Source organism: Parasteatoda tepidariorum, chromosome 9, assembly GCF_043381705.1.
Source record: "Parasteatoda tepidariorum isolate YZ-2023 chromosome 9, CAS_Ptep_4.0, whole genome shotgun sequence".
NCBI lineage: Eukaryota > Metazoa > Arthropoda > Arachnida > Araneae > Theridiidae > Parasteatoda > Parasteatoda tepidariorum.
The window spans coordinates 77,562,383-77,589,772 of record NC_092212.1 but is presented as its reverse complement, the minus strand read 5'-3'; the positions used below and the strand labels follow the sequence as shown (position 1 = coordinate 77,589,772).

General features: G+C 31.7%; 1 protein-coding gene across 1 annotated transcript; it reads right to left on the bottom strand.

The window, feature by feature from the left end:
• Positions 1–3,231: 3,231 nt before the first annotated feature.
• Positions 3,232–19,551, bottom strand: LOC139426573 (myb-like protein AA). The gene is made up of 3 exons (XM_071185868.1): positions 18,988–19,551; positions 13,554–13,890; positions 3,232–5,973 (listed from the first exon to the last, which is right to left on the bottom strand). Exons 1-3 carry the CDS (start codon positions 19,538–19,540, stop codon positions 3,282–3,284), a joined length of 3,582 nt encoding a protein of 1,193 aa, XP_071041969.1. The 5' UTR covers positions 19,541–19,551; the 3' UTR covers positions 3,232–3,281.
• Between the last annotated feature and the right edge of the window lie 7,839 nt (positions 19,552–27,390).

Here is a 27,390-nt window from a genome sequence, read left to right as displayed (position 1 = left end):
CCAAAGTGTGGTCTCCGTACCCTTAGGACAGTGTTTCTCAAACTTATGACTTTTGTATACCCTTTCTAAATTTTTCGTAACGCTGTGTACCACTAATTAAAAAAAAGGATGCATTTTTTACTATAAAAAACTGCACAAAAGTTAAAAATCACAACTGGCTGTTGACACCACCAATTATTAACTGTTAACTCTGCAAAAATTAGCCAATAGAAAAATACGTAATCGTAAATTTTCATGGCTAGCTTTGTTTTCAAATAAATTAATTTATATAAATAAAATTTATATTTATAAAATTAATTTCAATAAATAAAATTTGTTGAAATGTTCGTTTGTTGCAAGATATTTCGCATAAGAACGCGAACCCCGCTAAACTCTTCCGGTTCCCCTGGGGGTGCGCGCACCACACTTTGGGAAACACTGCCTTAGGGGTACGGGAACAGTTTAGTGGGGGTACGTGTTCTTATGCGAAATATCTTGCAACAAACGAACATTTCAAATTTTTTTATTTAAAAACAAAGCTAGTCATGAAAATTTACGATTGCGTATTTCTCTGTTGTCTATTTTTGCAGAGTTAACAGTTAATAATTAATGGTGTCAACAGCCAGTTGCGATTTTCAACTTTTGTGCAATTTTTTTTAACACAGTGAAAACAACATCATACTTCTCACTGATGCAGATAAACTTATTAACAAATCTTGTACTTTCATTTTTTTTTTATTAGTGGTACACAGCGTTACGAAAAATTTAGAAAGGGTACACAAAAGTTATAAGTTTGGGAAACACTGCACTAGATTAACACTTAATCAAAGAAAATGTAATAGTTATCCAAAATGTTGCATTTTGATGTTTATTATAATTTTATGTGCTTTTAATAAGTTAATCAAACTCTGTGAAACTTTTCCACGTAATTAAGTAATCATCTGAAACATTCATATAGAAAACTTTTTTATTCATGAAATATGTACAAATTGAAGAAAACTAATTTTTCATCACATATATTATTCTTTGTCTTAGACCATTCCATGTGAAATGTCAGTTTTTAAACTTAAAACTGTGAGTTTACATTTAAAAAAAAACTTAAGCTTAAATGATAATTAGGCTAAAAATGTTTTAACTGAAATAATTTCTTCAATAATGTTATGAATTTGAGCTTAAGGGTCATAACATTCAAATAAGAAATTGGAAGTATTATTAGTTTCTTTGCGGTACTAAAATGAAAAACATATATTTTTCTACTTTGTTTCATTACAGCTTCAAAATTAAGAAATTTTACAATCACAATCCACTTAAATATTGAAATTTATCTTTTTTTTATTTCTTCATCATTGTATTAATTGGACAAAATTAATATTTTTTAAATATTTTCAAAATTGCTCACAAGTTAAAAAAATAAAAAACTTTTAAACTGACAAACGATAACTGACATTTCAGAAAGAATAACCTAATAAACATAAAGTACAATAACGAAGTAAAATATTAAACTATTATTTACAACTGTATCTTTGATTTTCAATTTATAAATGTCCAGCAATTTATAATTATCTTATTTACACAATTTTCTTTCCATATGAAAATGATTTTCAGTTCTTCTTGCGTTTCTTTCAGTAGTTTCGTTCAATTGTTCAATAGATTTCAGAACCACAATAATTTATTATAACACAACATTCTATTTGGTAGGCATTCCAATAAATTTTTTCAAGCTGCTTTAATCACTTACGATGATAATAACAGACTGTAACGACTTAATCTGGTTGATTTATTTTATAAAGTACAAATATACTTTTATATGCATTCAAGTGCTAATTGAATCAGGGTTTTTACGATTGCATCAAGTGCTAATTGAATAAGAGTTGCTACGATTGCATTAGTTTTAGTACGTTAGCGTAGCTACGGTCAGAAAAATTTAAAGCTTTGGTAACGAATGTATCATAATGCAGAAGAAAATTCTATAAATTTCCTTTTCGTTTAATTTTTTGGAATTCAGTTCATCGGCTAACTAGATATTAAAGTTAGCTTCAGTTCAGCAGCTTAAAGCAAAAACAACTCGAATAAATCACAAAAACGGATTTTTGGTTTACGTTTTGTAGACAAGAAACTTCCTCAATGTCTGAACACATAATGACAGTAGAAAAGTAAAGAAGCAAACACGAGCAAAGTGGTTAAACCAGTAAGGACAGAGGAACAAGCTTGAACCAGATATTAAAAGAACCGAGGATGAGAAACAGGTATGAGAGGGCTTGGCGGGACCCCTTTGTGTATATGCAAGATGTAGAAAGTGAATCAGAATAGATTTTCAAAGACTGAGAAAGGACGATATACTAGAACGATTCATTAAGTAAATCATTAGAATTTTTCAAAATATGAATCGATTCCTACCGAAACCGAAAATATAGTATGTTCATTTCTATGCTTTCATTTGTGCTTTATTCAAGTAGTTTTTGATTTACTTTTCATAGCACAAAATATCCTAAATAAGCCCTATCATCATTTTTCATTTTTTCATTAATTTGTAATTTTTGTTTGGTAAATAATAGTTTCTGGGTAAACTATTTCAATTCCTTCTACTTTTTCTATCTCTCTTTATATTATTCCAGACCATAGCAGCCTTGTCGTAGAAATAGCAATTTAACTTTTCTTTCTGTTTGAAATAGGGCCATGCGAACGCAATTTCTCAAACGAAAAACACATAAAAGAAATAAGATAGCTGAAAATTTTGTTCTTTGTGCATGTATGTCTTAGCAATGTATAGAGTTTCATTTCTTTATCTTGTATTATGTACATATTTCCCTGCCTTTTCATATTTTTTTTTCAATCTTCAAGTATTTCCTAACACTGTGTAATATTTTCTTGTGCTGTATCATGTTTCGTTTAACCAGCTTTCTATTGTTTTGACTTATTTCTTAATTTGTACTCAGTTTCTTGAATCAGAAATAAAGCATTATATATTGTCATGTAAGCGCAAAAAAATTTAGCTATCCTGCATTTTAGTAGTGTTTGTGTGTTCTATTTTTTTAAAGTTTATTGCATCAGAAACAAAATGTTATATATTATCACGTAAGAGTGGTGCAATTTAATTATCTTATATTTAAGTAGCTAATCTGTGTCAAAGTAGATCAAATATATCTTAGACATCCTGTAACATACATCCTGTAACTTCCTTAGACATCCTGTAACAAACATCTATAACAGACATCCTGTAACATCCTTACACCTTAGACATCCTGTAACAGACATCAAAACTTACAAAGACTAGGATAGAACAGTTCTAATGAAATTTGTTTTTAGCTGGATTTTGTCTTGGAATCTGCATCTAGAGTTGAAGCTGACTTGTATGTTGAATCACTAACACTACTCGCTTCTTTGTATAACGTGTTTTGGTCACTAGCACTAGGCCTATAGACTGGTTGTGGTGGTGAATAATTGTCTAGAGACGTCTGCAACGGTTCATTGGGGTCTTTGTTAAAAGTGGGAGCTTGCACAATCTGTAAATCAACGTTGCTGTATCCGTTTTTCGAGCCTGAGTCTGGTGCTTGGTAATACATTGGTGGTGATGAATCCAAAGCTGTTGTGTCAATGAAAGAAAATGTTTGCCCCTTCTGCGCTTCCTTAGAGTTCGGCGAGTTAGTATATACATTAATTATTGAACTTGAAGACGTTTGTATGTGCTGTTCCATTTCATCTATCTTTGGATCAAAGCCTTGAAAGACTAATGGCGCTGAGTTCTGTGAATCAGCATTTTCTTGTGAAGACGCTTTACTTGGCAGCTTCACGTCCAGAAGAGTTGAATAAGTACTTTTGGATGGAAGCTGTGAGCTTTCTTGCTGGGAAAACCCTTTAAAAAAATTGTCACTCATTGAACTACCATAGTGTGAGCCTGAATAGACAGGGTGTGGTTGGCTTTCACTGAAACTGTAACTAAAGGAGGTTGAAACATCAGGCTTAGTTACTGAAGTGCTGCTTGGGATTTGAGAAAGCGATGGTGAATCGCTTTCATTGAAAACACCAGATGAGAGAGATTGGAATTGGTAATTGGTTTGTGGTATAGAGTTATGTGTATTACTTTTGGTGTACACGTTATTAGAATAACTTGTCGGGTAATTGTCTTCCTGTTGGTCAAAAGAATTCGAAGAATCGGCATTTGCAAAACTTGAAAATCTGTTTTGATTGTTTGACTCAGAAGATTTTACTTCTTTGGATGCAGATAAGGCATCAGTAGGATTTGAGGCTTGAGAAGTCTCAGAGTTTGCAAAATTGTTTCCAAAATTAAACGGTTGAAGGAATGGATTGTTGTTTGAATCAGTCATGCCATTTTGCAAGCCATAGTATTGGTTGCTGTATTGATCATTGATCTGCGGTGATGAAATCTGCGGATTGGAATAACTATTTCCATACGAGTTAGAACTGTAAGGTATTGAAGAACCAGATGGAGTATATGCGTCAGGGGAAGCTAAATTAGAATTCGTTCGATACATATTTTGATTGGCAATTTGATCGAACTTTTCATTATACTTCTGAACGTCATTGAAGTTAGGACTTTTGAGATTCGAATTGAAACTTTGAGCCGCAGTATTTGGAAATTGAGGAGAATAACTGTTACTGTAACTGCTTGTACTATAAGATGAACCTGCTGGCATATATGCATCAACATTCTTTTGGTTATAATTGCTTTGACCATTTCCATCGTGTGAAGTTGGAATAAACTGTGACTGTGTGTTTTCGAAACCGTTATTTTGTTGATTGTCGGAATAGCCATTTTCTTTGTTTTGATGTGAAGAGGTCTGTGATGCGTAGTAAGAAGGAGTTTGATGATAATTAGCTTGTGGATAATCATAAGGTGTGCTCTGAGATTTATATTCGTTGGAATATGAATTCCATGGATTAGAATACATATTTTCATTTTGATAAGCATTAGAATGTTTAATCGCTTGCTCAAGATTATAGTTCATTTTCAAGTGAGGATAACGAGATTTCACAGCATTGTATTCAGACAGCTGCTGAGGAATGTTGTTGAATGATACTGATTGCTGATTGATGTTGAAAGGGTTATTATAAATACCCTGTGGATATTGCTGGTAGTTTGAATACATCTTTGAAGCCTGAGATATCAGTCCTGCATTTGCATCATTTTGATTGGATGTTTCTGGATTATAAGACGTGGAATATTGTTGGGTTGAAACATTCTTAACGTAATTGGATTGTTGATCGCTTTGCTGTTGACTTAAAACGTATTCTTCGTACGCCGAAGGCTTATAAACGGGTTGAGAATACTTCGTATCGGGGGTTGTTGAAGCTGAATTTGATGAAACTTCACTTCCTCCGCCATTAACTGGCGTATTGAAGTAAAGTTGTTGATTAGGTGTACTACTTTGATGTTGGCTATAGCTGACAGATTCTGTATGTGGTTTAACGTTGCTGTGTGGATATTGATTTTGCGTACTGAAATTCAAACCATGGTTCGTGGAATGATAATCTGCTGATGCATCCGCTTGAGAGGATGGCGATTTATTTGGTATCCTGTGTGCCCTTGGATATGACGTTGGTGGATAATTCGGTTTTCTGGGGGTTTGGTGGTTGTAGTTGTGCTGGTTTGGTTGCTCATACGCATACGGTGAATTGAACTTCATACTTTCTTGAGTGTTGATATAACCATTCTGAGAACCATATTCTGAGTTGTCCATGTTACCATAGGCTCCACCGCCACCACCATTGTATGACATATCATAAGGCATAGATCCTGTGTGTAATCCTTCTCCATATGAATTCTCTTCTGATCCTCCGAAACCACCCTGGTAATCATATGCCCCATTTCCATATGCCCCATTTCCATATGCTCCATTTCCATATGCTCCATTTCCATATCCTCCATTTCCATATCCTCCATTTCCATAACCTCCATTTCCATGTCCTCCATTTCCGTATAATCCATTTCCATAGCCATGACCTTTTCCGTATTCTGATGAATGGGAATCCACACTAAAAAAATAAATAAAAACGAAAAATTACGCAGGGAGTTCTGTAACGTCTGTACTTAATATATATTTTTAGAATCCCTGTAAAGAAAGGAAGGCAAAAAAGTACACATGTTTAGATTTACAAACTAGTGCTTCAAGGAGAAAAAAAATAGAAACACTATTGAAATCTGACAAATCACTATAGAGGAATGCGAGTGACAAGCATTAAGATACGTTTGATTGCTTGAGGAACTAGAGAAAAGATGAAAATTGACTATTATAAATACCTTCTAGTTTTAACCGGCAATCAAACAATGTTTTTACGCTACACTTCTACCTTTCTCAATTGTGATCTGTAAATTTGAATACTGTTTTTAATTTCCTTGCTGCAATGTTCATTTGCAATCCACAATATCATGCTTGCACTTTTTTGACTTTATTTTTGGAAAGCATCCTACAAATCTGTTTTTTGTATGATGAATACATAACAGGCTGTATATCAATAATTCTTTTTGTAAATCTTTGTAAAGATAGTAACATTATGATGCTATTCTAATAATATTTGCTGTGACTGCTTATTGATTTTTTTTCTTCACCTGAATAACTAGTTTGGTGGGCCCCTTTATCATAGTTTTTATTTTTGTACATTTTCCTATTTATCTGTAACAATTTAAAGGATTCAAAAGCTTTTAGTACACAAATATAAATTTAGTTTCTCCATAGGAATTCCATTAAAAAAATAATTTTTAACAAGAATTTCTATAATATATATTCTAATATTATTTAACATATTAATAATCTGAATTGTATGGAATTGAATTGCATGCAATTTTTTTTAAACATTATTTACCATCTTTTAATTTAAAAAAAATCGCTCTGATGGTTCTTAAGAACTTAAATTTAAAAATACGGTTTTTTTATTTTTAAATTTTTAATCAGTAATTATTTGTCTAATTTAGCTCAATTATTGCGCTTTGCCATACAAACTTACGTAATTTAAAATGATATAATAGTTTTTCGACCGTAAATAATTAAATAATCTTAACCCATATGTGTCTAGCCTCCCTTAAATAGGATGGTTCGTTTCTCCAAAATTTAAAAAAAAAAATGGCACAACTCGTGTTTCATTATTATTATTTATTTTGCAAAAGCAAGGTAGTTCTATACACCTTAATATAGCAATGATATAAGTATTTATATTGAATGGAAAGTTAAAGCATACAGCTTTTTAGAAGCTAAAGTAGACAGTAACAGAACGTAACATCCACTTAGTATAAGCAAAAATGAACCAAAACTTTTTTCGTTTTGGTGCTTTTTATATATTGACCTCTTGTTGTCAAGCATTAGCATTATATTCCGAAAATGAGCTGTATCATTTATTTTTTCGCTCCAACTGTAAATATGTACATGTCACGGCGAAAGACCGAAATCGGTGGTTGTTGACTTTCACCGGTGAATGTCGACAAACACCAAATACGTCGGTGAAAGATCGAATGTTTCATTACATTCTTGTACATTCGGACTCTCACCGGTGTATGACGACAATCACAGATATGCTTTGGTGAATGTCCGAAATATTTATTACATTCAAATTGATATGAATTTATTCGTGGATATAATTACATATATTCGATATTTTAACCCTACACTGATGTTTTCTTAAGGTTAAGTGCCACTGCCCGGTATACATTTGCCCAGTATACCCTGCACTGATGTTTTTTTAAGGTCAAGTACCATTGCCCGGTATATATTTGCCCGATACTCCAAACACTGATGTTTCTTCTAATCTATCGTCAGTAAGTATTAAAATATAGAATAAATATAAATATAGCAAATAAATATAATATTAACGAATAAATTAATATAAAATTGGATATAACAAATATTTCGGACATTCACCAAAGCGACTATGTGATTGTTGACATTCACCGGTGAGAGTCAGAAATAAGGGTATTTAGCAAATATTTCGGACATACACCAAGCCACTACGTGAATGTTGACATTCACCGGTGAATGTCGACATTCTCCAGATTTCAGTGTTTCACTGTAACATACATACTAGTTTTTCCGATTTCGTAATTATTCAGTCCGCTGTCAATATGTAAATATGTACTAATTTTTTCGATTATGTAAATGTTTTATGTTATTCCTATATAATTCGGACTTCGTACTTGTATTTTTTGAATTACTTCTCGGATCCTTTTCTTCTTCTTTTTTTGTGTATATCTTTAATATTACTGTACTCTGTAATATTACTGTACCCTTGCGTTACTGCCATCCAGATTGCTGAAGTGACGCCAGTGAACTGTACTTATAAAGATTTCTTATTATATTTTACTTTCGTTGCTAGAAAATACTGTGCTCTTAAATATAACACACAGGCCAGGTGGCTGTGTGGTTAGCGTGTCTGACTGCGGGGCCGATGGTCGCGGGTTAGAATCCTGCTCAGGACATGGACGTTTCTTTCTCTCTCTGTGTGTTCTATGTCCTTTCTCCTTTGTGTGTGTGATTGTGTGAATGTGACCAGCCTTATAAACGGGTTTGTGGTTGTGTGACGTGGGCGACGCTGCTCATTCGTCGTGGCTTCGCCACAGGTGCCTACTGGGTAACGAGAAGAGAGTAGCAGTTCTGTCATTTCTGTGGTAAATGGGACAATCCCCAAGTGCCCGCCATTAAAAAAATAAAACTATAACACAAGAGTAACTTTAATAAGGCTTACAAAACGCATTAAGCGTATTTAAAATGTACTTTTAGTAGTACAGTCGAACTCGTTTATAACGAGCTCGGATTTAACGAGAACTCGGATTTACCGTGGGAAACGAGAATATTTGGTTGGATCAATGTTAAGTCTATGGAACAGAAGTCGCTTTTAACGAGTAAGACTCGGTTTTAGCGAGCAATATTTTTCTGTCTTGCAATCTTTTTTTCAAAATGATAAGAAATGCGCGCGAAATAAAAAAAAACCGCGAACTGAAACTTCAAAGTAAGCTAACAAACTACTATTTTAAATATGTAGATTAATGAAAAAAATAAATGTTTTGGTAAGAATCTTTTCCTTTATTTTTCTTTCCGTTTATTGCTTCTTTCCTTTAAGACTGTAGCGCAACTAGAAATTTTTTGCTGGGGGGGGGGGGGATAGTTGTCATTAAATTAAGAAAAGTATTTAATTAAATTAATTAAAGTAAGTAAGTATTAATTAAATTTTATGTAAACTCAATCATTTGACCTCCCACCCCTCTTCTGGTTGCCTTAAGTACCCGTTTATTGCGAGAACTCGGATTTAACGAGTACAATGTTACGGTCCCTTTGTGCTCGTTATAAACGAGTTCGACTGTATTAATCTAATCCAAAATAGGTAAATGAACGGAATATTAGCCTGAGACTGCCTGAAGCAGTTTGGGACGGTTACCAAGCGGTATCAAGTTGACGCCGACTAATTACGGCTCTCGTTCGCACAGGACATCACGTGGATGCCGGCTAAATACGGCGCTCGCCACGGAAGGTTACATAATTCCGGAAACATTGCGAAATATGCGGGAGTTGAAATTCGTTCTTTTGACGCGGGAAATCCACTCCTACATCTGTAGTAATGCCCTTGGTCAGCTGAGATACTGTGGTTAGTGCTCTGAATTGTTAAAGAGTTTTTTTATTTATTTATTTATTTTTTTTTAAATATTTTTTTTATTATTTTTAAATCTGTAATATTTTTTATACACAGTCAAACCTCGATATCTCGAACTTTAAGGGAGAGGCGAAAAAATTCGAGATACCGAAAATTCGAATTATCGAAAATCGCATGTTATCCATAGTAGAACAAAGAAAAAAGCTCTTTACATACCTTATTTACTATTCCATTATTATTCTAAAAACACTTTTTACACTTTTTATTTAAAAAAAAGATTCAATTGTTGTTTGTTTTAGAGATGTGTAAGGAAGTTTGTCTGTAACACTTTCTAAGTGGACTATAGCTTTAAATGTCTCCTCTGACATATTTGGCTGCCTCTCAATAAATTTCCCTACAGTGTCCACTGCAGAAAGTGCTTGTTTGTTAGTAACATTGGGGGTTTTTTGAAATAGTTTTTTTATTTTTAGAAGAAAAATCTACAGTATTTATGGAGAAAATAAAAATCAAGTTTTAGAGGGATTAGAAGAAAAAAAAAATCGTGAAATCAAGTTTTCTTTAACATTGAGTGTATAGGAAATTTGAAGGGAATTTTTTTTCCTTCGAGATATCGAAAAATTCGGGAAATCAAGGTTCGAGTTAGCGAGGTTCGACTGCATAAAGAGTGGTAGTAAAAGTGTTTCATTATGAGGGTTTAGTAATTCTGTTTACCATTATATGTAAATAATAATATAAAAATTTATATTTTCATGAAAAATCGACGTGTGCCCCGGATAGTCTGGTTGGTAGGGAGCTGGACTCACTTTTGTGAGAATTAAAGTTCGAATCCAGTCGGCTGAAGACTCCCCGTGTAGTGACACGTGCATTTTTAATCTGTATGGTCACATAGTCCTCCATGTTCCCATTATAAATTATACCATTGGGAATGCTGAATTGGAGGTTGATAGTTTTCTGCTTCAGGTCAAAATTACCATCTGTGGATGTATGGAATGGGTCTGCCCTATAAACGGGTGTGACGTATGGGTGTGGCAGAAGTCGAATTCTTGGCCATAGATGCGCCACTTAAAAACAAGAACAATCGCACCCCAGTGCCCTAATGGCCAACACCAATAACTACGTAGCACTTTTTAAAGAATTAGAGGATGAGTAATTGAGAAAAGTATCTACTTGATGGAAACTAATATGTACTAACACTTTGCTAATATTAGTACTTTTATACACGTCTTTTTACGGCTAGGCATTAATGGGATAAATTAAAACTTTTTTCTTATGTTCACCGTACTTTTCAAAAATACTTTTGATAAAATCTTATGTTCTCATTTCGCAGTTACGAAAACAAAAGTCCCGAAAATGTTGGCCTTAATTCATATTTATAAAACAAAAAATTTATTTTAAGTATTGAAACAGATTTCTTTTTAGTTCTTTCGGAAATTCTATTCTCAAATCATTCGCCAAAACATCACGCTATGACCGTTATTAGAGCAAATTATAATCGCTTTTTTCTTCTTCAAGGGCGTATCTTGTAAAAGCGTGAAGGGTGAGTTTTGAAGATAAAACGCGACGAAATGCTTTTTAGAAGTGCCATTTTAGTTTCTGTATCATACATCTGTAACAAATATTTTTTTTAGTTTATTACTACTTCATCCGTGATAACTGACGGAAAATTTTGGGTCCGGAATTTCTTTCTTTAATGAGTATTTGATATTTTTGAATAATTTTTATTTTATTTTATACATTAAAGTATGTTTCTATTGGATTAAATTACAAAATTTTTTTAACATTATTTTTTTATTTTCATACATAAATTTTTTCATATTTTTAAATTTTTTTCGAAATTTAAATCTTTTTAAAAACCAAGTAAACTTAAACCAATTCGGTAATTAAGCTGCACAAAACGCATTTGAATGAATGAAATGAAACAAAAATTATTCAAAACTATTTATTAGTTAAGGAATAAATATTGAAATTCCGGACTTATAATTCTCCATAAGTTAACATAGAGGTAGTAAAATAATTTTTTTTTTACCTAAAGGGGCATTAAGGCTTTATAAAATTTTTGAAATTTTATGTACTAACAACTTAAACTTAGCACTCACATATCAAATTCATCACATTAACCTTTTGTGCCTAGCGTCCTTATAAAAGGACGGTTTCTTTTCATGAAAAAAGAATAAAATCGTAGTTGTATATAAAGTCAAAGCTTAATGTTTTTTCTTACTCTTTTTGCATCACCTGGACATATATGTCCTGCAAACGAAGTCACCACTGGGACATATGTGTCCTGTCCAAAAAAGCCGATGGGGTACATATGTCTCAGCCCTCTCCCAGTTTCCAAAAGATTTAAATTTTGTATATTATTTTGGCGGAGTATTGTTATTTTTATCGTATTTGATATATTAAAGTCGTAATTTATCTTTTTGTTGGAAGAGAAAAAAAAATCTGTCTTGAAAGGGTTAAAGTTGTAATTAACACACAGAAATGTTTACTGTGATACTAAAAAATAGGTTCTGCCGCTTTTTTTTCGTGTACCTCTTTTAAATAATGGCTCAAAGCAGTGATCGGAAAACAGCAGCTGGCAAGACAAGGAGATGATTCGAGTTTGCCAATCACTACGCATTGATTGGCAAACTCGGCTCTCAATTGATACAGTGAATCTATTTTCTGCGAAAGATTTTATAAAGTGATAGAGAATTAAAACTACAGNGTTAAAAGTATTTTTAAATTTTTTTCGAAGTTTGAATCTTTTTTAAAATTAAGCAACCTTAAACCAATTCGGTAATTAAGCTGAACAAAACGCATTTAAATGAATGAAATGAAACAAAAATTATTCAAAAATATTTATTAGCTAGAGAATAAATATGGAAACTCTGGTCTTATAATTCTCCATAGGTTAACATGGAGGAAGTAAAATCATTTTTTTTACACAAAGGAGCATTAAGGCTTTATGAAATTTTTGAAACTTTATGTGCTAACAAGGTAAACTTAGCACTCACATATCCATCCATAATCTATCACATTAACCTTTTGTGCCTAGCGTCCTTATAAAAGGACTGTTTCTTTTTTATAAAAAAAGAATAAAACCGTAGTTGTACTTAAAATCAAAGCACAATGTTTTTCTTTTTTTACCCTTTTTGTATCACCTGAACATATATGCCCTGAAAACGAAACCACCACTGGGACATGTGTGTCCTGTCCAAAAAAGTGGGTGGGGTACATATGTCTCAGCCCTCTCCCAGTTTCCAAAAGATTTAAATTTTGTATATTATTTTGTCGGAGTATTGTTATTTTTATCGTATTTGATGTATTAAAGTCGTAATTTATCTTTTTGTTGGAATAGAAAAAAAATCTGTCTTGAAAGGGTTAAAGTTGTAATTAACACACAGAAATGTTTACTGTGATACTAAAAAATAGGTTCCGCCGCTTTTTTTTCTTGTACCTCTTTTAAATAATGGCTCAAAGCAGTGATCGGAAAACAGCAGCTGGCAAGGTAAGGAGATGATTCGAGTTTGCCAATCACTACGCATTGATCGGCAAACTCGGCTCTCAATTGATACAGTGAATCTATTTTCTGCGAAAGATTTTATAAAGTGATAGAGAATTAAAACTACAGCTTTGAGATTTTTGTTTGAACAGTACAACTGTAAGAATGTGGCATTTTATGCGAACGTTTGAATAATTTGCTGGTCATGGTAGGCAAATTTCTGTTGAATCAAACTTAATAGAACTTTAATCCATTCATTAAAACCGTGAATAGCAAACCCGTTTCCAATAGCTCGTTCTCTAGTATTTAATCCTAATCCAAGCCCTTCTTCAATTGCAAGAGTATCATAGGACACGTGATCCTCCGTTTGCCGACTATTGCATTAAAACATCAATTTTTCTCCCTTTAAGAAACAAATTGCCTAATAACTGATGAAACTAGGCATCTATTTGAACATGTTATAAACTAAAAATGTAAAATATATTAGTACTATACTTACTATATAGGAATAGGTTTCTTCACATAATGAGGTACTTCTTTTATAATGTTGATAATCTTCGGTACTTTGTGAGGTACGGGTATCGGCACGGACTTGTAAACAGGTACAATGTATGGCTTAGGTATATTAACTTGAACCGGCACTGGATATTTTTTAGCTACTGGAATTATTTTGGGCACATGGATGAAAACTGGTCTTGGCACTTTAACTTGAACTGGCAAACCAACAAATTTAGGAACTGGTACAGCTTGTTGAATAGGTAAAGCAGCAAACACTGGTATTGGCTTTTGAATATGCTTTATTACTGGAATAACATGAGGTACAGCTACAGGTTTGGCTGTAAAATAAAGAATTACAATGAATACAAATAATATTAGGTAATTCTGAGAAAAAAATTCCAGTTTTTTGTTCTCTGAAATTAAGGACGGTATTCTTTATACTTCTCTCACATGATTATTCTCTATTATTAGATTTAAATATATTTGGTATTGAATGAAATAAACATATTTTACCGATTAAATCCAAATAACGTATGAGCAGTAAATATATTTAAGTTTAAGTGACTATTTTCTTGTTGAAATTTTGAAGTTGGCGCGTCTATATGCACTTTCAAAAACTTAATATAAGCCTCGTACGAAACGTAAATTTATTTAGCTTCAAAAGACAATTGTTTTCTTGCAGAAATTTTGAAATCTATAATCTTCTATAAGAATTTCTACAAAATAAATCTAAATATCATACAAAAAGGAAATTTATTTAACTGAGGAAGACAAATATTTTATTGCTGAAATTTTGAAATAGGCACTTCTATGTGTACTTAAACCTAAAATGATACGAAAAGCAGATATGTTTAACTTGGAAAGATAAATACTTTCTTGCTGAAATTTTAGAATAGGAGTTTCATGCACTGCTAAAAAATTTTAAAGAAATAAAGAGCAAACTTTATCTTTCCATAAGTTAAAACAATGAACAAATTCTCAATATTAGATCCGTATTATAAATTTAAAGTAGAATGTTTTTTAATTTTGTTCAGTAAAGAAAATTTACCATCTGAAACCAACTGAAAATAGCCTTTTGCATTAAATTAATTATTTTCAACGACATTTTTTTAAATATTGAAAGAAAGTATTAGTACACTTTATGCTAATATATATAGTAAATCAGCATATAAAATACTTTAGTTTTATCTATGCATTTATATTATATATTTATTATATTCGCATGTAATCTACAAGAATATTTTAGAATCCATAGGCTAAAATAAAGTTAGAAAGAACTACATATAAATTGCTGTATTATTTATATTATGGAAAAATTATTGTTCGCTGGAATTTGTTATAACACATGAATAATGTAATTGAAAAAAAACTTGTAAAGCAAATTTTTAGACATATATTTGGGACTACTTCCTAATTTTTTTATAAATTTTCTATTAAATGGCTCTTTTGTTTAATGATTACTTTCTTAGTGGTCTGATCGGACGACTACCTATAAAATACCGTGTGGAGGCTTTCAGTCATAGGAGGCGTTGACAAAATGCAGAAGAGATCGAATAAGAAAACATGTAAAAATATCAACAAAACAAATAAGTAAATTCAAATGTATCCAAAGTATTTGTGAGTAGCTCTTTTTTACGATTGAGTTTTAGAGTTAAAAGTTAAATTAGAAAAAAAAGTTATTTAAAGAAAAACTAAGCATCTTAAACAAACAAACCTTTTATTTCTTAAACTAATTTTTATGATATAAAATTAAATGCAAACTTAAACAAAAAACGTAATTATTTATATAAAATTGTACTAACATTCATAATTTTATTTTATTTTATAACCGTCGTTGAACAGCCTACCCAATTTTGGATTTACGACTATTAATGTTCAACACCGTAGCCTTGTAATTTTGAACCCAATCCAGAAGACAAGGGAACTACAGGATCAAGTATTGGGAGAAATTTGCCTTCGTGGGGGACTTTTTTGATGGAACTAACCCGCATTTGCGCTACATGGCGAGGAAAACCACGAAAACATTTCACGGTTAGCATAATGGCAAGGGGACTCTAACCCATGATCCATCTACCACTGAGGATACTTTTCGTCAGCACTGTGGCCGGTGCGGAATTCAAGTCATTCAGCTATCGCCTGGATTCGACCCGGCTTACCTCAGTGGAAGGCGAACGCTCTATCCCCTGAGCCACTCCGATTTTAACATTCATAATTGGTAAATTTGCTTAACATATAATTATATCAATATAGGTCTCTAACATTCATAATTGGTAAATTCGCTTAACGTATAATTATATCAATAAAGGTCTCTAGCATTCATAATTGGAAAATTTGTTTAACATATAATTATATCAATAAAGGTCTCTAAAATTCATAATTGGTAAATTTGCTTAACATATAATTATATCAATAAAGGTCTCCAACATTCATAATTGGTAAATTTGCTTAACATATAATTATATCAATAAAGGTCTCTAACATTCATAATTGGAAAATTCGCTTAACATATAATTATATCAATAAGGATCTCTAACATTCATAATTGGAAAATTCGCTTAACATATAATTATATCAATAAAGGTCTCTAGCATTCATAATTGGTAAATTTGCTTAACATATAATTATATCAATAAAGGTCTCTAACATTCATAATTGATAAATTTGCTTAACATATATTTATATCAATAAAGGTCTTTTAATTGATATAAAGGTCAACCTATTGACGCTAAATTTCATTCATCGATCCTTTTTTCACGTTCAAAATGTCAACACAAGTGGCATTTCTGCACCAAGAAAACAACAATGAGAAAATTAAAATCGCTTGCGAAAAATTATGTACTTTCGATAACATTTCGAAGTCAATGTAAGTAACCCCTAAGAACGACTTAAATCTATTAGCTTCCATTTTACTGTGAAACAGAGAATGATCGTTCCTGAGATGTAATAATTGTCAACTAATGTAATGACAGTAATAACTGAAACATTCAACCGATAATGGTTTGGGAATATTTGGAATAAAACTAGCTTACAGGTGTAAGCTAATGACGTATAAAAAAATAGCAATTTGTTAAACTATCCGTTTGCGACCACAACTATTTAACATTTTACAGTGAGAGCTATAAAAAAGAAATCTTCTGCGCCCCATCAATTTAATTGCCCATTATCGTTTTCTAAAATGAGTAATTACTTTTTAAAAGTTGTTTAAAAATCGAAGTTTTAGACTATTGACCTTTCTATCTGTCTATTTCAACCACCCTTAGTTGGAGAGTTATTCTTTTTTCACCTATGCCCCCATTTTAAATATCTCTTGAGATGTTTAATGTGTGTCAACCGAAAACGACACGCTCTGTTGGCGATATTTTATTAGTACTTTGCGACATAATGACAATTTAAATTGTTCTTTTCATATTCTGAAAGTAATAAATATTATTTTAGGGTATGGACAAAAAAACAGTTATTACAGTGAAAATAATTGTTATTTCTGCCATTCAAATCAGACGTAATTTTTTTTTCTCGATCTCTTTAAATAAGCACATAATTTTTCAATTTTACTTACCTTTCTGATAAGGTCTATTTGCTACTGAAAAGTAAAGAAAAGGAAAAGAAGAAGAAGAAGTAAGATGGTTTTTGGTTAAGTTGTCAAATTTATGTAACTCCTTTATTTATTCGAATTCATATGCAATCGTTTTGCATCACTGCTTTTAGCAATTTAAAATCAACTTGGAGATTAATCAAATTGAATTTTTTATTTTTATTTATGAGAGAATCGTACAGTTTTTGAAAATTTTAGATTGGTGGCGAATTTTTTCCCTTGATTGAAATGGTGTCATGAAAATTATGTCGGTTTTAAAAATCAGCTTTAAACTGCGAATTCAGCACTACCAACTTTCTACGCTTTTCATTAATATTCATTCTAGTGGCAGCTATGTTTCTGTAATAATGCATTATTTTTTATTCGTTATAGCTTATTTTCCACACCACTGTATTTAACCTCTTCAGAACCAAAATATCCTCAACTTAGGAAAAAATTAAAGAGTGGGGACGAACTTTTCTCAAGACTGCTGAAAATTTCATTAATTTAACTTCCAATTAATTTATAAGAAGAGTTTTGAATTTTTCAACTCACAATGAACGAAATGAAATTATTTTTTAGCAGATATGATTACTTAAAAGTATGTATATTTTTCAAAATGTAGCTACCACTTTAACAAAATTACAATTTCAGGTCAGAAGAGGATAAATGATTTGAAAGTTCATGTGCAACGTCACTCTTCGTGGAGAGGATTTTAAAATGTTTGCAAATTACCAAAAATTCCGCAAAGATTTGGGTTTTTAAATGTCTACCGTTCTATAAAATATTTTGCAAAAAGAGAAGTAGTTGGCAGTTCTGAAAATGTAATAAAGGTTCCTCAATTTAACACACTAATGCTTGCACAAATGCAATATTTTGAAGTGAAAAGAAATTTGTCTAAATAAAGATAAGGCAATTTTTCCGACAAAATTTATTTCATTTTGTGCTATTAAAGTGAAAGCGAAACCTATTACGTTTCCTTTAGAATTCATATACTTAGTATAAAATAAATTTATCCACCACTACATATAACGAAATTAAATATTTATAAAAATTCGCGAGCATTAAATTAGCATACGAAACGTAACATACGTAAGGCCTCAGTCGACCAGTTCCACTACAACGAACGAACGAAATTAGCATACGAATAAAAATCCGAAAGTAACTAAACAAAAATGGTAGCTTGCTCTGATTTGTAAAATGTTATTTGCCAGTAGTATATAAATTAAAGTTACTTTTAGTTAAGTGTCTTTCAGTTCAAGTTATTTAACCACAACTTCATACAAAAAATCTAATAAAATGCAACTTTTTTTGCCAACTTCACGTTGTTACTCTTTAAAAGAGTAGGCGTAATCATCCTTATTCTACAAGTTTTACTATTTAATTCGCTACCAATTCATTATAACTTTTGTAAAAAGTGGAGCAATTGGCCTCCCCGAATACAGCAAACTTAAGTGATACTTCTCAGTATATCAGTACCTAGAAGAAGACAAATACATCACACCGATTACGGCGCAGTCTTTTAGCGATAGGACATAAAGAAGACATCAATTTAACAGTAAACCGAAGAGAGGTCAAACCACGTGATTGAATTTTAAGTCGGAAGGTAAAAGCACACACAATCAAAGAGTGGAATGATATCAAATAAAATATCTCGTGCTATTTTTTTACAGAAATAAATAAATGTAACATTTTCAAAAAGACATGAATTTAAAAAAAAGCATGCAAGAAAACAAGGATGGTAGGGAGTATAATAATCCAGAAAAGATTCATTTGACTTTTATGGAAAGATGTCACAGTCTGAAAATATAGCTAACTACAAATACTTTCTTAAAAATGTGAGAACAATAAATTTCTTTCTTACCAATGGCGAAAGGTTTGAAGTATTTGATGTATCTCGGAACTGGTACGGAAACAGGAGCAGGTACTGGATAGGGAACAGCTATATTTTTCGCAACATGCTTGACAACAGTTTTTCCAGGTTTTTCCCACTCATCATTGAAAAAATTATTTCCTCCATGACCTCCATAGGAATCCGATGAGTAGCTAACACTGTGACTTATGCCTGAGTTTCCATTGTAGCTACCTGTTCCTCCGCTATAATCACCAGCACCACCACCAGTGTCACCACCGTATCCGTTACCTTGATGGTTACCACCGTAACTATTTCTGTAACCATCATCATAGTTACCTCCTATGTCACCATGAGAGTACTCTGAACCAGCAGAGTACCCATTAACATCATTTGCAGGATATTCATGCCCTAAAGAATAAGCTCCTGTCTGCTTGAGATCATCGTTTCGTTTTGATATTTCTTTTTTCGAACTGGATTTCGTCTGTTGTTTCTCAGTCGAACTGGCAGAAGAGGGAACCAATATCAGACAACAGGCTAGCACTATGATTTGTAATGGGTTCATACTGCTCTAATAAGCCCCTATATTGAAAAGAAATAAAGAAGTCTTAGTATACAACAAAGAAGTTGCTTAGCACGTTCCAGCCGGGAAAAGTGAAAATAGAGGTACGGGAAAAGAGAAAATACTTGGTAGAAGAACTATTTCAATATTAGATAATATTCGGGAGGAGTTAATCTATTCTCAACAATAACAATTCACTGTAAGGAAATTTATCACGGCGCAATTCAATACAAAAATTGCATCCGTTAAAAACAATTGGAAGTTATGGATTTTTATTATACCTAGAAACAAACTAAAAAATGAAATTTATTGTTACCAGTTTTTACTCCGGCGCGCTGCCAAGATGAGACAATCTAGCGTGACCCACCGATGGGTCAGCCCGGCGTGAACGTGTTAATTGTCACGAGTTTATGCATCACCTCCTACATCAGAAAGCCTCCACACGGTATACTATTAGTAGTCTGCGCAGACTATTTAAAAAGAGAACCAGTTGTGCGCATGAACCCATATTCTTTTTTAAATTCAATTGAGAGAAATTTATCATATATATTTGAGAATTGAATCTGTAGTGGTTGACAAGTGAATAAGACAAACCAATCATATTCATAAATTAAAAAAATTTTTAGACATATATTTGCTACCACTTTCTTATTTTTAATAGATTTTGTATTAAAGGGCTCTTTCACAAATTGGTTTGCCCTACTATCAAAATACTATTAACTTTATCATACAACTCTACTCAAGGGGATCTCCCCATTCCAAAGATGATTTTCCCTTCAAAACTAAAGATTTACTTCTTTAAGGACTTGACTTGTTGTTACAACATACTACAACTTCAAAGACATATAGGACCTCCCAGAATACAACAAAACAGAATCGATGAATCGGTTAGTGGCGCGCGAGATAACCCCAATATCGAGCATCCAATTGGTTTGCCTTCATAGTGGTCAGATCGGACCACCTATTTGAGACCATGTGGAGACTTTCAGTTGCAGGAGGCGTTGGTTTATGTCTTCTATGTAATTTTATAGCAAAGTTTTGATACATTTACAATATTCAAAACTTTAATACATTTGTTCTCAAACCAGGAGTGTCCAAATTTTTTAAAATTTATTTTTGACTGGGAGCAAATGTAACCAGGATTCCCGCAGCGCTTGAAAAATTTTAGTAGTGGTTGCAAATTTAGGTTAATGCTACAACATATTTCTTATTTTAATATATCACTTTATCGTTAAGTGGTATAGCAATGTGGAGTTTTCATGCAAACATACTTTCGTTGGAAAACAAATTTTAGTGATGGTTACACAGTAATTAAGATATTGGCATATGTTTTATTTTAGCTATCACTTTTTAAAAATTTCAAGGCCTACGGGAACGCTACATAACTGTTTCGATTCGTGCACGAACCAGGCTCAAATGTGTTATTAGTCCTCACCTTTGCTGTAAATAGTGTGCGAATTTATTTTACCCATTTGACTTTTATCAACAATTAGCGAATCTTGTTTTGAACCAGTTTTAAGACTGTAACAAGTATAAAAATTAACAACTATATTGCTGTATTTGTCCTGTGTTTATTAATCAATTTTTAAATGTAAGAAAAGGGTAATTTATTGATTTATTCGTAACCTGCATTAATAATAACCAATACTTCAAAAATGAACAAATTTTCTAAGTTTAAAGTTAAAATCATATTATGAGTCTTCTTGTACTTTAAGCCAGCGATTCCAATTCTTTTCGGATATGGAAGCCTAAATGAGTAAGCTTTTTTAACCCTTTAAAAGGCCATTTATTTCCAGTAAAGGTAAATTAAAGTATTTTCGGAACTGAAATTGTTTTAAGAATAGTAATTGATATAAGAAGAAAAAAAACTCATTTAGTTTATAAAAATGCCATTTTTTTGGTGGAAAATATATTTAACACGACCTATTAGGAACTTACTGACTTTTATTTTTCTTTATTTATATAATAAATTTTATAAATGCTACAAACTTCAAAAGGAATTATGTATTTCATAAGTTTTATACTTTTTTTTAAACTGACAAATGGTTACCAATTTTATTCAAAAGCACTTCAAGAAAGCTGAAGATATTAACAAATGGAAACCTAAATTAAAAGTGGTGGTAAGTATACTTCCCACGGCCTTCGAACGGGTTAACGGAACCCTGACTTGATATTACAAAAAAGGTTCATTATCAGATGTGAATATACTAACCCATCGCTCCCCTTGCCTAAATAGTCAACGACAACAACAACAATATACTAACCAAAAAAATAGTAAATTACTAATGAATAAATTGCATTGAATTGACATGCACTTGACCGAATGAAAATCCGACAAACTGTTCAAAAGTTACAAGGATGATCTTTTTTCCCCCTTCAGACTTTGCAACCCCTCTCTACTTTTTGTGAACATGCATCACGAAGACGCTATGCACGAAAGTATAGAGAAAAAAAGAATAAAAAGGAAGTACACAAGAAAATTAGTTAAGTTAAACCAGGCAAGGGGCCAAAAAATTAGTTAAGTTAAACCAATAACCAAAAAATTAGTTAAAGCTTTTAAATTATAAAATTGCAAATACTGATTTTTATTTTCAAAATATCTAAATGAAAACACTCAGAGTTACGTTGTAGGTAAATAATCCTTTCACAATTAAGTAGCAATTCCATATTTTGAAAACAAATTTCAGCAACTGAAACTTCATAGTTTACTTTAGTCTGGGTTTATCTGAACTTAAATTTCCAACGAAGGTTGAACAAAATTTGTCACGGAAAGTTTCTCACGTTTAATAGCGTCCTCTTTATAAAATGCAGTTTACATTATTATTAGAATTTTTTTTCCTTTTGCGTGGAAGTGCTTAGAACAATAAAAATCAAACTATCAAATTTAAGACACCCTAAATCCTAATTCTCCTCAAACGATTTCAAGTTCAGTGACAAAGAACGATTTCTGCGCNTTGATATAAGAAGAAAAAAAACTCATTTAGTTTATAAAAATGCCATTTTTTTGGTGGAAAATATATTTAACACGACCTATTAGGAACTTACTGACGTTTATTTTTCTTTATTTATAAAATAAATTTTATAAATGCTACAAACTTCAAAAGGAATTGTGTATTTTACAACTTTTATACGTTTTTTGAAACTAACAAATGGTTACCAAATTTATTCGAGCGCACTTCAAGAAAGCTGAAGATATTAACGAATGGAAACCTAAATTAAAAGCGGTGGTAAGTATACTTCCCACGGCCTTCGAAAGGGTTAACGGAACCCTGACTTGATATTACAAAAAAGGTTCATTATCAGATGTGAATATGCTAACCCATCGCGCCCCTTGCCTTAACCCTCTCGCGCCGACTGTCACAAATACGTGCCAGCATAAAACCGTATCAATCAGGGTAAAAATATAAAACTGGTAATCAAAGTATTTCTTTAGCAGTTTATTTGTGGGCGGAGTTATAATTGTTTGATTTATTTAATTCACCATTACTTTGTTCAAAATAAAACTATTTAGTTATACTTTGAATTAACATTGATTGATTAAACGTACAATAATTAAAGTAAAAGCAAAGTAAGTCTGTCAAATTTGCAACGACTACACTTAAAATACCGTTTTTTATTTAATTACATCCTGATCCTGATTTTGTAGGAATTCTTTTCTGAATCACCCGTCCCCAAGGGGTTAATAGCCAAAGACAACAAGAGCAATATACTAACCAAAAAAATAATAAATAACTAATGAATAAATTGCATTGAATTGACATGCACTTGACTGAATGAAAATCCGACAAACTGTTCAAAAGTTACAAGGATGATCTTTTTTTCCCCTTCAGACTTTGCAACCCTTCTCTACTTTTTGTGAACAAGCATCACGAAGACGCTATGCACGAAAGTATAGAGAAAAAAAGTATAAAAAAAGAAGTATATGAAAAAATTAGTTAAGTTAAACCAGGAATAAATCATAAAGTTGCAAATGCTTATTTTTATTTTCAAAACATCTGAATGAAAACACTCAGGAGCAAGCTAATTGTGACAGGATTATTTACTTAAACTGTTAGTAAATAATCCTGTCACAATTAGCTTGCATTTCGATACTTTGAAAACAAATTTCAGTAACTGAAACTTCGTGGTTTACTCTAGTCTGGGTTTACCTGAACTCAATTAAAATACCAACGAAGGTTGAACAGAATTTGTCACGGAAAGCTTCTCACGTTTAATAGCGTCCTCTTTATAAAATGCACTTTACATTATTATTAGAATTTTTTTCTTTTGCGTGGAAGTGCTTAGAACAATAAAAATCAAACTATCAAATTTAAGACACCCTAAATCCCAATTCTCCTCAAACGATTTCAAGTTCAGTGACAAAGAACGATTTCTGAGCGACATTTGCGACACTAAGGTTAGCGTATACCCGTGAGATATGACAAAAAGTAATAGGAGGCCTTAAAACAGTTGAGGTTACGTTTGAGTTATAAACTTTTATGTGATTAAAAACTATTTGCATTTGGAAATCACCGTCGCCTATCAGAAGAATTCGAATAAAAAAAAGAAGCATAATCACACTACATTGAAGAACACTCGGTAACCCTTGGCAAATGGAATGGAACAACTTTCTCAGAGACGGCACCGTCTTGTTTCGCTTCGAATGTCGGTTAACGGAGCTATTTTGGAACTACAAGCGAGAAAGGGATATCATTTAAGCAACTAGTTGTTTATATACTATTTTTTATACACTATTTAAAATACTTTTTTTCCCTATTCTCTTACGATTAAGTTTAATTTTAGGTTAACTACTTTAAAAAATTGTGTAATTTTTCTTTTTTTTTTAAACTTTGATTATTTAATGATGTTCAAAAAACTCAATGTAGGTTAAAATAATAAACATTCTATTTAATGATATTGTTACATACACTTCACTCATCAAATGAAGCTGAGTTCCTGAGTCAAAAGTGGTCTTTGCCCATTCATCGTCTCCATAATAAACAGTGAGGTGGATAAACAATATTAAAAAAAGTTTCACATAGGAAAGGAGAGAATATAGTTGTTTCTTTTAAGTAATCTGGGCAATAATAGATAACTTTATAATTAATTTCATGTCTTAATTATGTCATATGGCTAAAAAAAATGCGCAGCAATGGGTCTAATGTCTTTGAATGGGTCGTGGTGGCTCAGGGGATAGAGCATGCGTCTTCCAATTAGGTGAATCGGGTTCGAGTCATGGCTGGTCTATACGAATTTCACACCCGGCTCACACCCACCACAGTGCTGACGTAAAATATCCTCAGTGGTAGACGGGTAATGAATCAGAGTCAACTTGCCATCGGGTTATCAATGGGAGTTTTTCATGGTTTTTCTCTCCATGTAGCCCAAATGCGGATTAATTCCATCAAAAAGTCCTCCACAAAGGCATATTTCTCTCATTACTTGATCCAGGAGTTTCAAAATATTATTATAAGCTTTTTAATAACATAATGAAATAAGTTGTACTTAAGAATTACAAAGTTTTAAGTAGTGTTTATTGTTCGCAAATATTAGAATATAAAACTAACAACGCATTCGCAGTTAGACAAAACTTATAGAAGTGAAATAAAACAAATTTAAACATCATTTGTCTTGTTAATATATATATATATATATATGAATTATTTNTAGATAGAGAGAGAGAGAGAGAGAGAGAGAGAGAGAGAGACAAATATCAGATGTCATAAAAGAGTTAAAATTTTTATTGTTTAAAAAACTTGTAACAAACCGCTTTAGTAACATTTTTATGGGAAAGAAAAAATAATAAAAATGTTGACTTGCACTTGAAACTTATTTATACTTAGCGATAGCTTACGATGAGTAAAATTTCGTAAACATTCATAGTTGGAAGCAAAATACTCCGATGCTTTTACATCATATTAATAAAAAAGAAATTTAATTCACTGTTAGCCATTTTAATTTTTGTGCGTTGCGTTTTGTACGTTGTTTTAAATGAATATTAATGTAACTCCTGTGTTCATCTTCATATGATAAGAATAAATTTTGAGTTTGCTCCAGATTAAATGAACTACTCTCATTTTATTCCCATTTTTATGTTTATCTTATAAGTCTAGAAGAGTTTATGTAAACAAGCTTTAAAACAATATGTTAGTTTATACATACCTGTATGTATGCATATTCATTCAAATGTATCTTATATATAATATATTAATGAGATGTATCTTATCGAGTAATAAGAAAAATGATTTTAATAATTGCTTTTATATTTTTTCTGTCTTAATTTTCTTTTAAAAAAACTTGTAAACAATTTCAAATTTAGTTCATAAAAAATACTTAAAATTTTCTCGTTTTTTACAGAGCGCAATTTTTTTAATTATTGAACAATTTCTGCTCCAAAATATTATGCTAATAATTTTCTAGAGTAATCTCGATTTTGGAATACTTTTTTTAACAAATCTTATAAGAAAGATTGTCATTGAACTATTTATTATAGTTTTCTCTTAATACAAACCTGAATACCGCGTTATCTTATGAGTTCGCTTGTACTTCAGAGGATGACGTCACAAATCTACTGACAGGCCTTGACCCTCGGTGGCTATGAATTAACTTGAGAGCACAAGTTAAGGGGTTAATATATATATATATATAACTAGGAATTTTTTAAAATTCTCTCGAGTGAATACTTAGTCCTACCACCTCTCTACTACGTAAGGAGTGGTAGGCAGAAAGCGGTGAAATTTTTCAGTTCATGTCTTACGTTAAGGCCATATGTTTTTCTTGAGTACCATTTTCAAAGAAGCAGACAAATGTATATGTATGTACATAAGCCTATACGTTATTTCCAATCTTGTAGAATTAAACTAAAAATATCCGTGTGAATAAAAACTTGTAGTTTTCGGAACAAAACTAATTTCAGATTTGAATTAGGTAAGATCAAGTGTTTATATAAATTCACCAAAAATATTGCACCCCAGTGTTATCTATTTAACTCTTATGCATATGCTCATATTCATAATATCTCATATCATATAGGCTCATATAAGGCTCATATTCATAGTATCATGTTAACACTGAAATAATTTGCCCAAAAATTAAAATCTAAAATGAAAGCTTCAAATAAATAAAATTCATTCAAAATAAATATTCATTCTCATATTTTGAATATTTCTCAGTATTTATTTATAGCATGGAAGAAATTCAGAAATCACATCAAATATTAAATGTAAAGCAAAAGCGATTATTGAAATGGCTTAAAACTTATTTTAAGCCATTTCAACAGTCCCTTCTTCAACGAGACTCTCATAAAAATTGAATTATCGTATCAGGTATAATCAGCATAATATCAGGTATAGATCATAAATTATTTATTTTCCTCATAAACCTCTTATTCACAGTCATGTTAACACTTTCAAATAATTACCCCAAATTTGCGAAGAGATTCTCTTAAGAAGATTTATTTTAAAAGTAGATTATTTTAAGCCTTTACAATCAAGTATGTTAAAACGATATACGTGATGCTCACAAGTTAGCAGATTATTACTAAAATAAATAGGGATTTTTTTTCTTTGAAGAAACTTTCCCCGTTGAGTTGAAACAGAAAAATGTCATTTGATAAAAATAAATCAAATGATATAAACTCGTAATTATTTTACCTAAATTTTATATTTTCTGCAAACCTGTTAACGCGTTGAATGCCATGGGGTCACCGGTGACTGGTACTGAGTTTGTTCGTAGAGCCACTGAGGTCACCGGTGACAGGTGAAGCCAAGACTATTAGAAACACATAATTCGAGTAAATTTTTAGTATTTTCATATTATTATCGTTACTAAAATGATCTGAAGAGAATAATGCAGAGTTTCCCAAATTTATGACT

Excerpts from the sequence above, each read along its gene's own strand:
- LOC139426573 (XM_071185868.1), bottom strand. The coding sequence starts at position 19,540 with ATGAACCCATTACAAATCATAGTGCTAGCCTGTTGTCTGATATTGGTT. Across the intron at positions 13,891-18,987 it reads CTTCAAACCTTTCGCCATTG|CCAAACCTGTAGCTGTACCT; the intron begins GTAAGAAAGAAA and ends TTTATTTTACAG. Across the intron at positions 5,974-13,553 it reads AAGAAACCTATTCCTATATA|TGTGGATTCCCATTCATCAG; the intron begins GTAAGTATAGTA and ends TTATTTTTTTAG.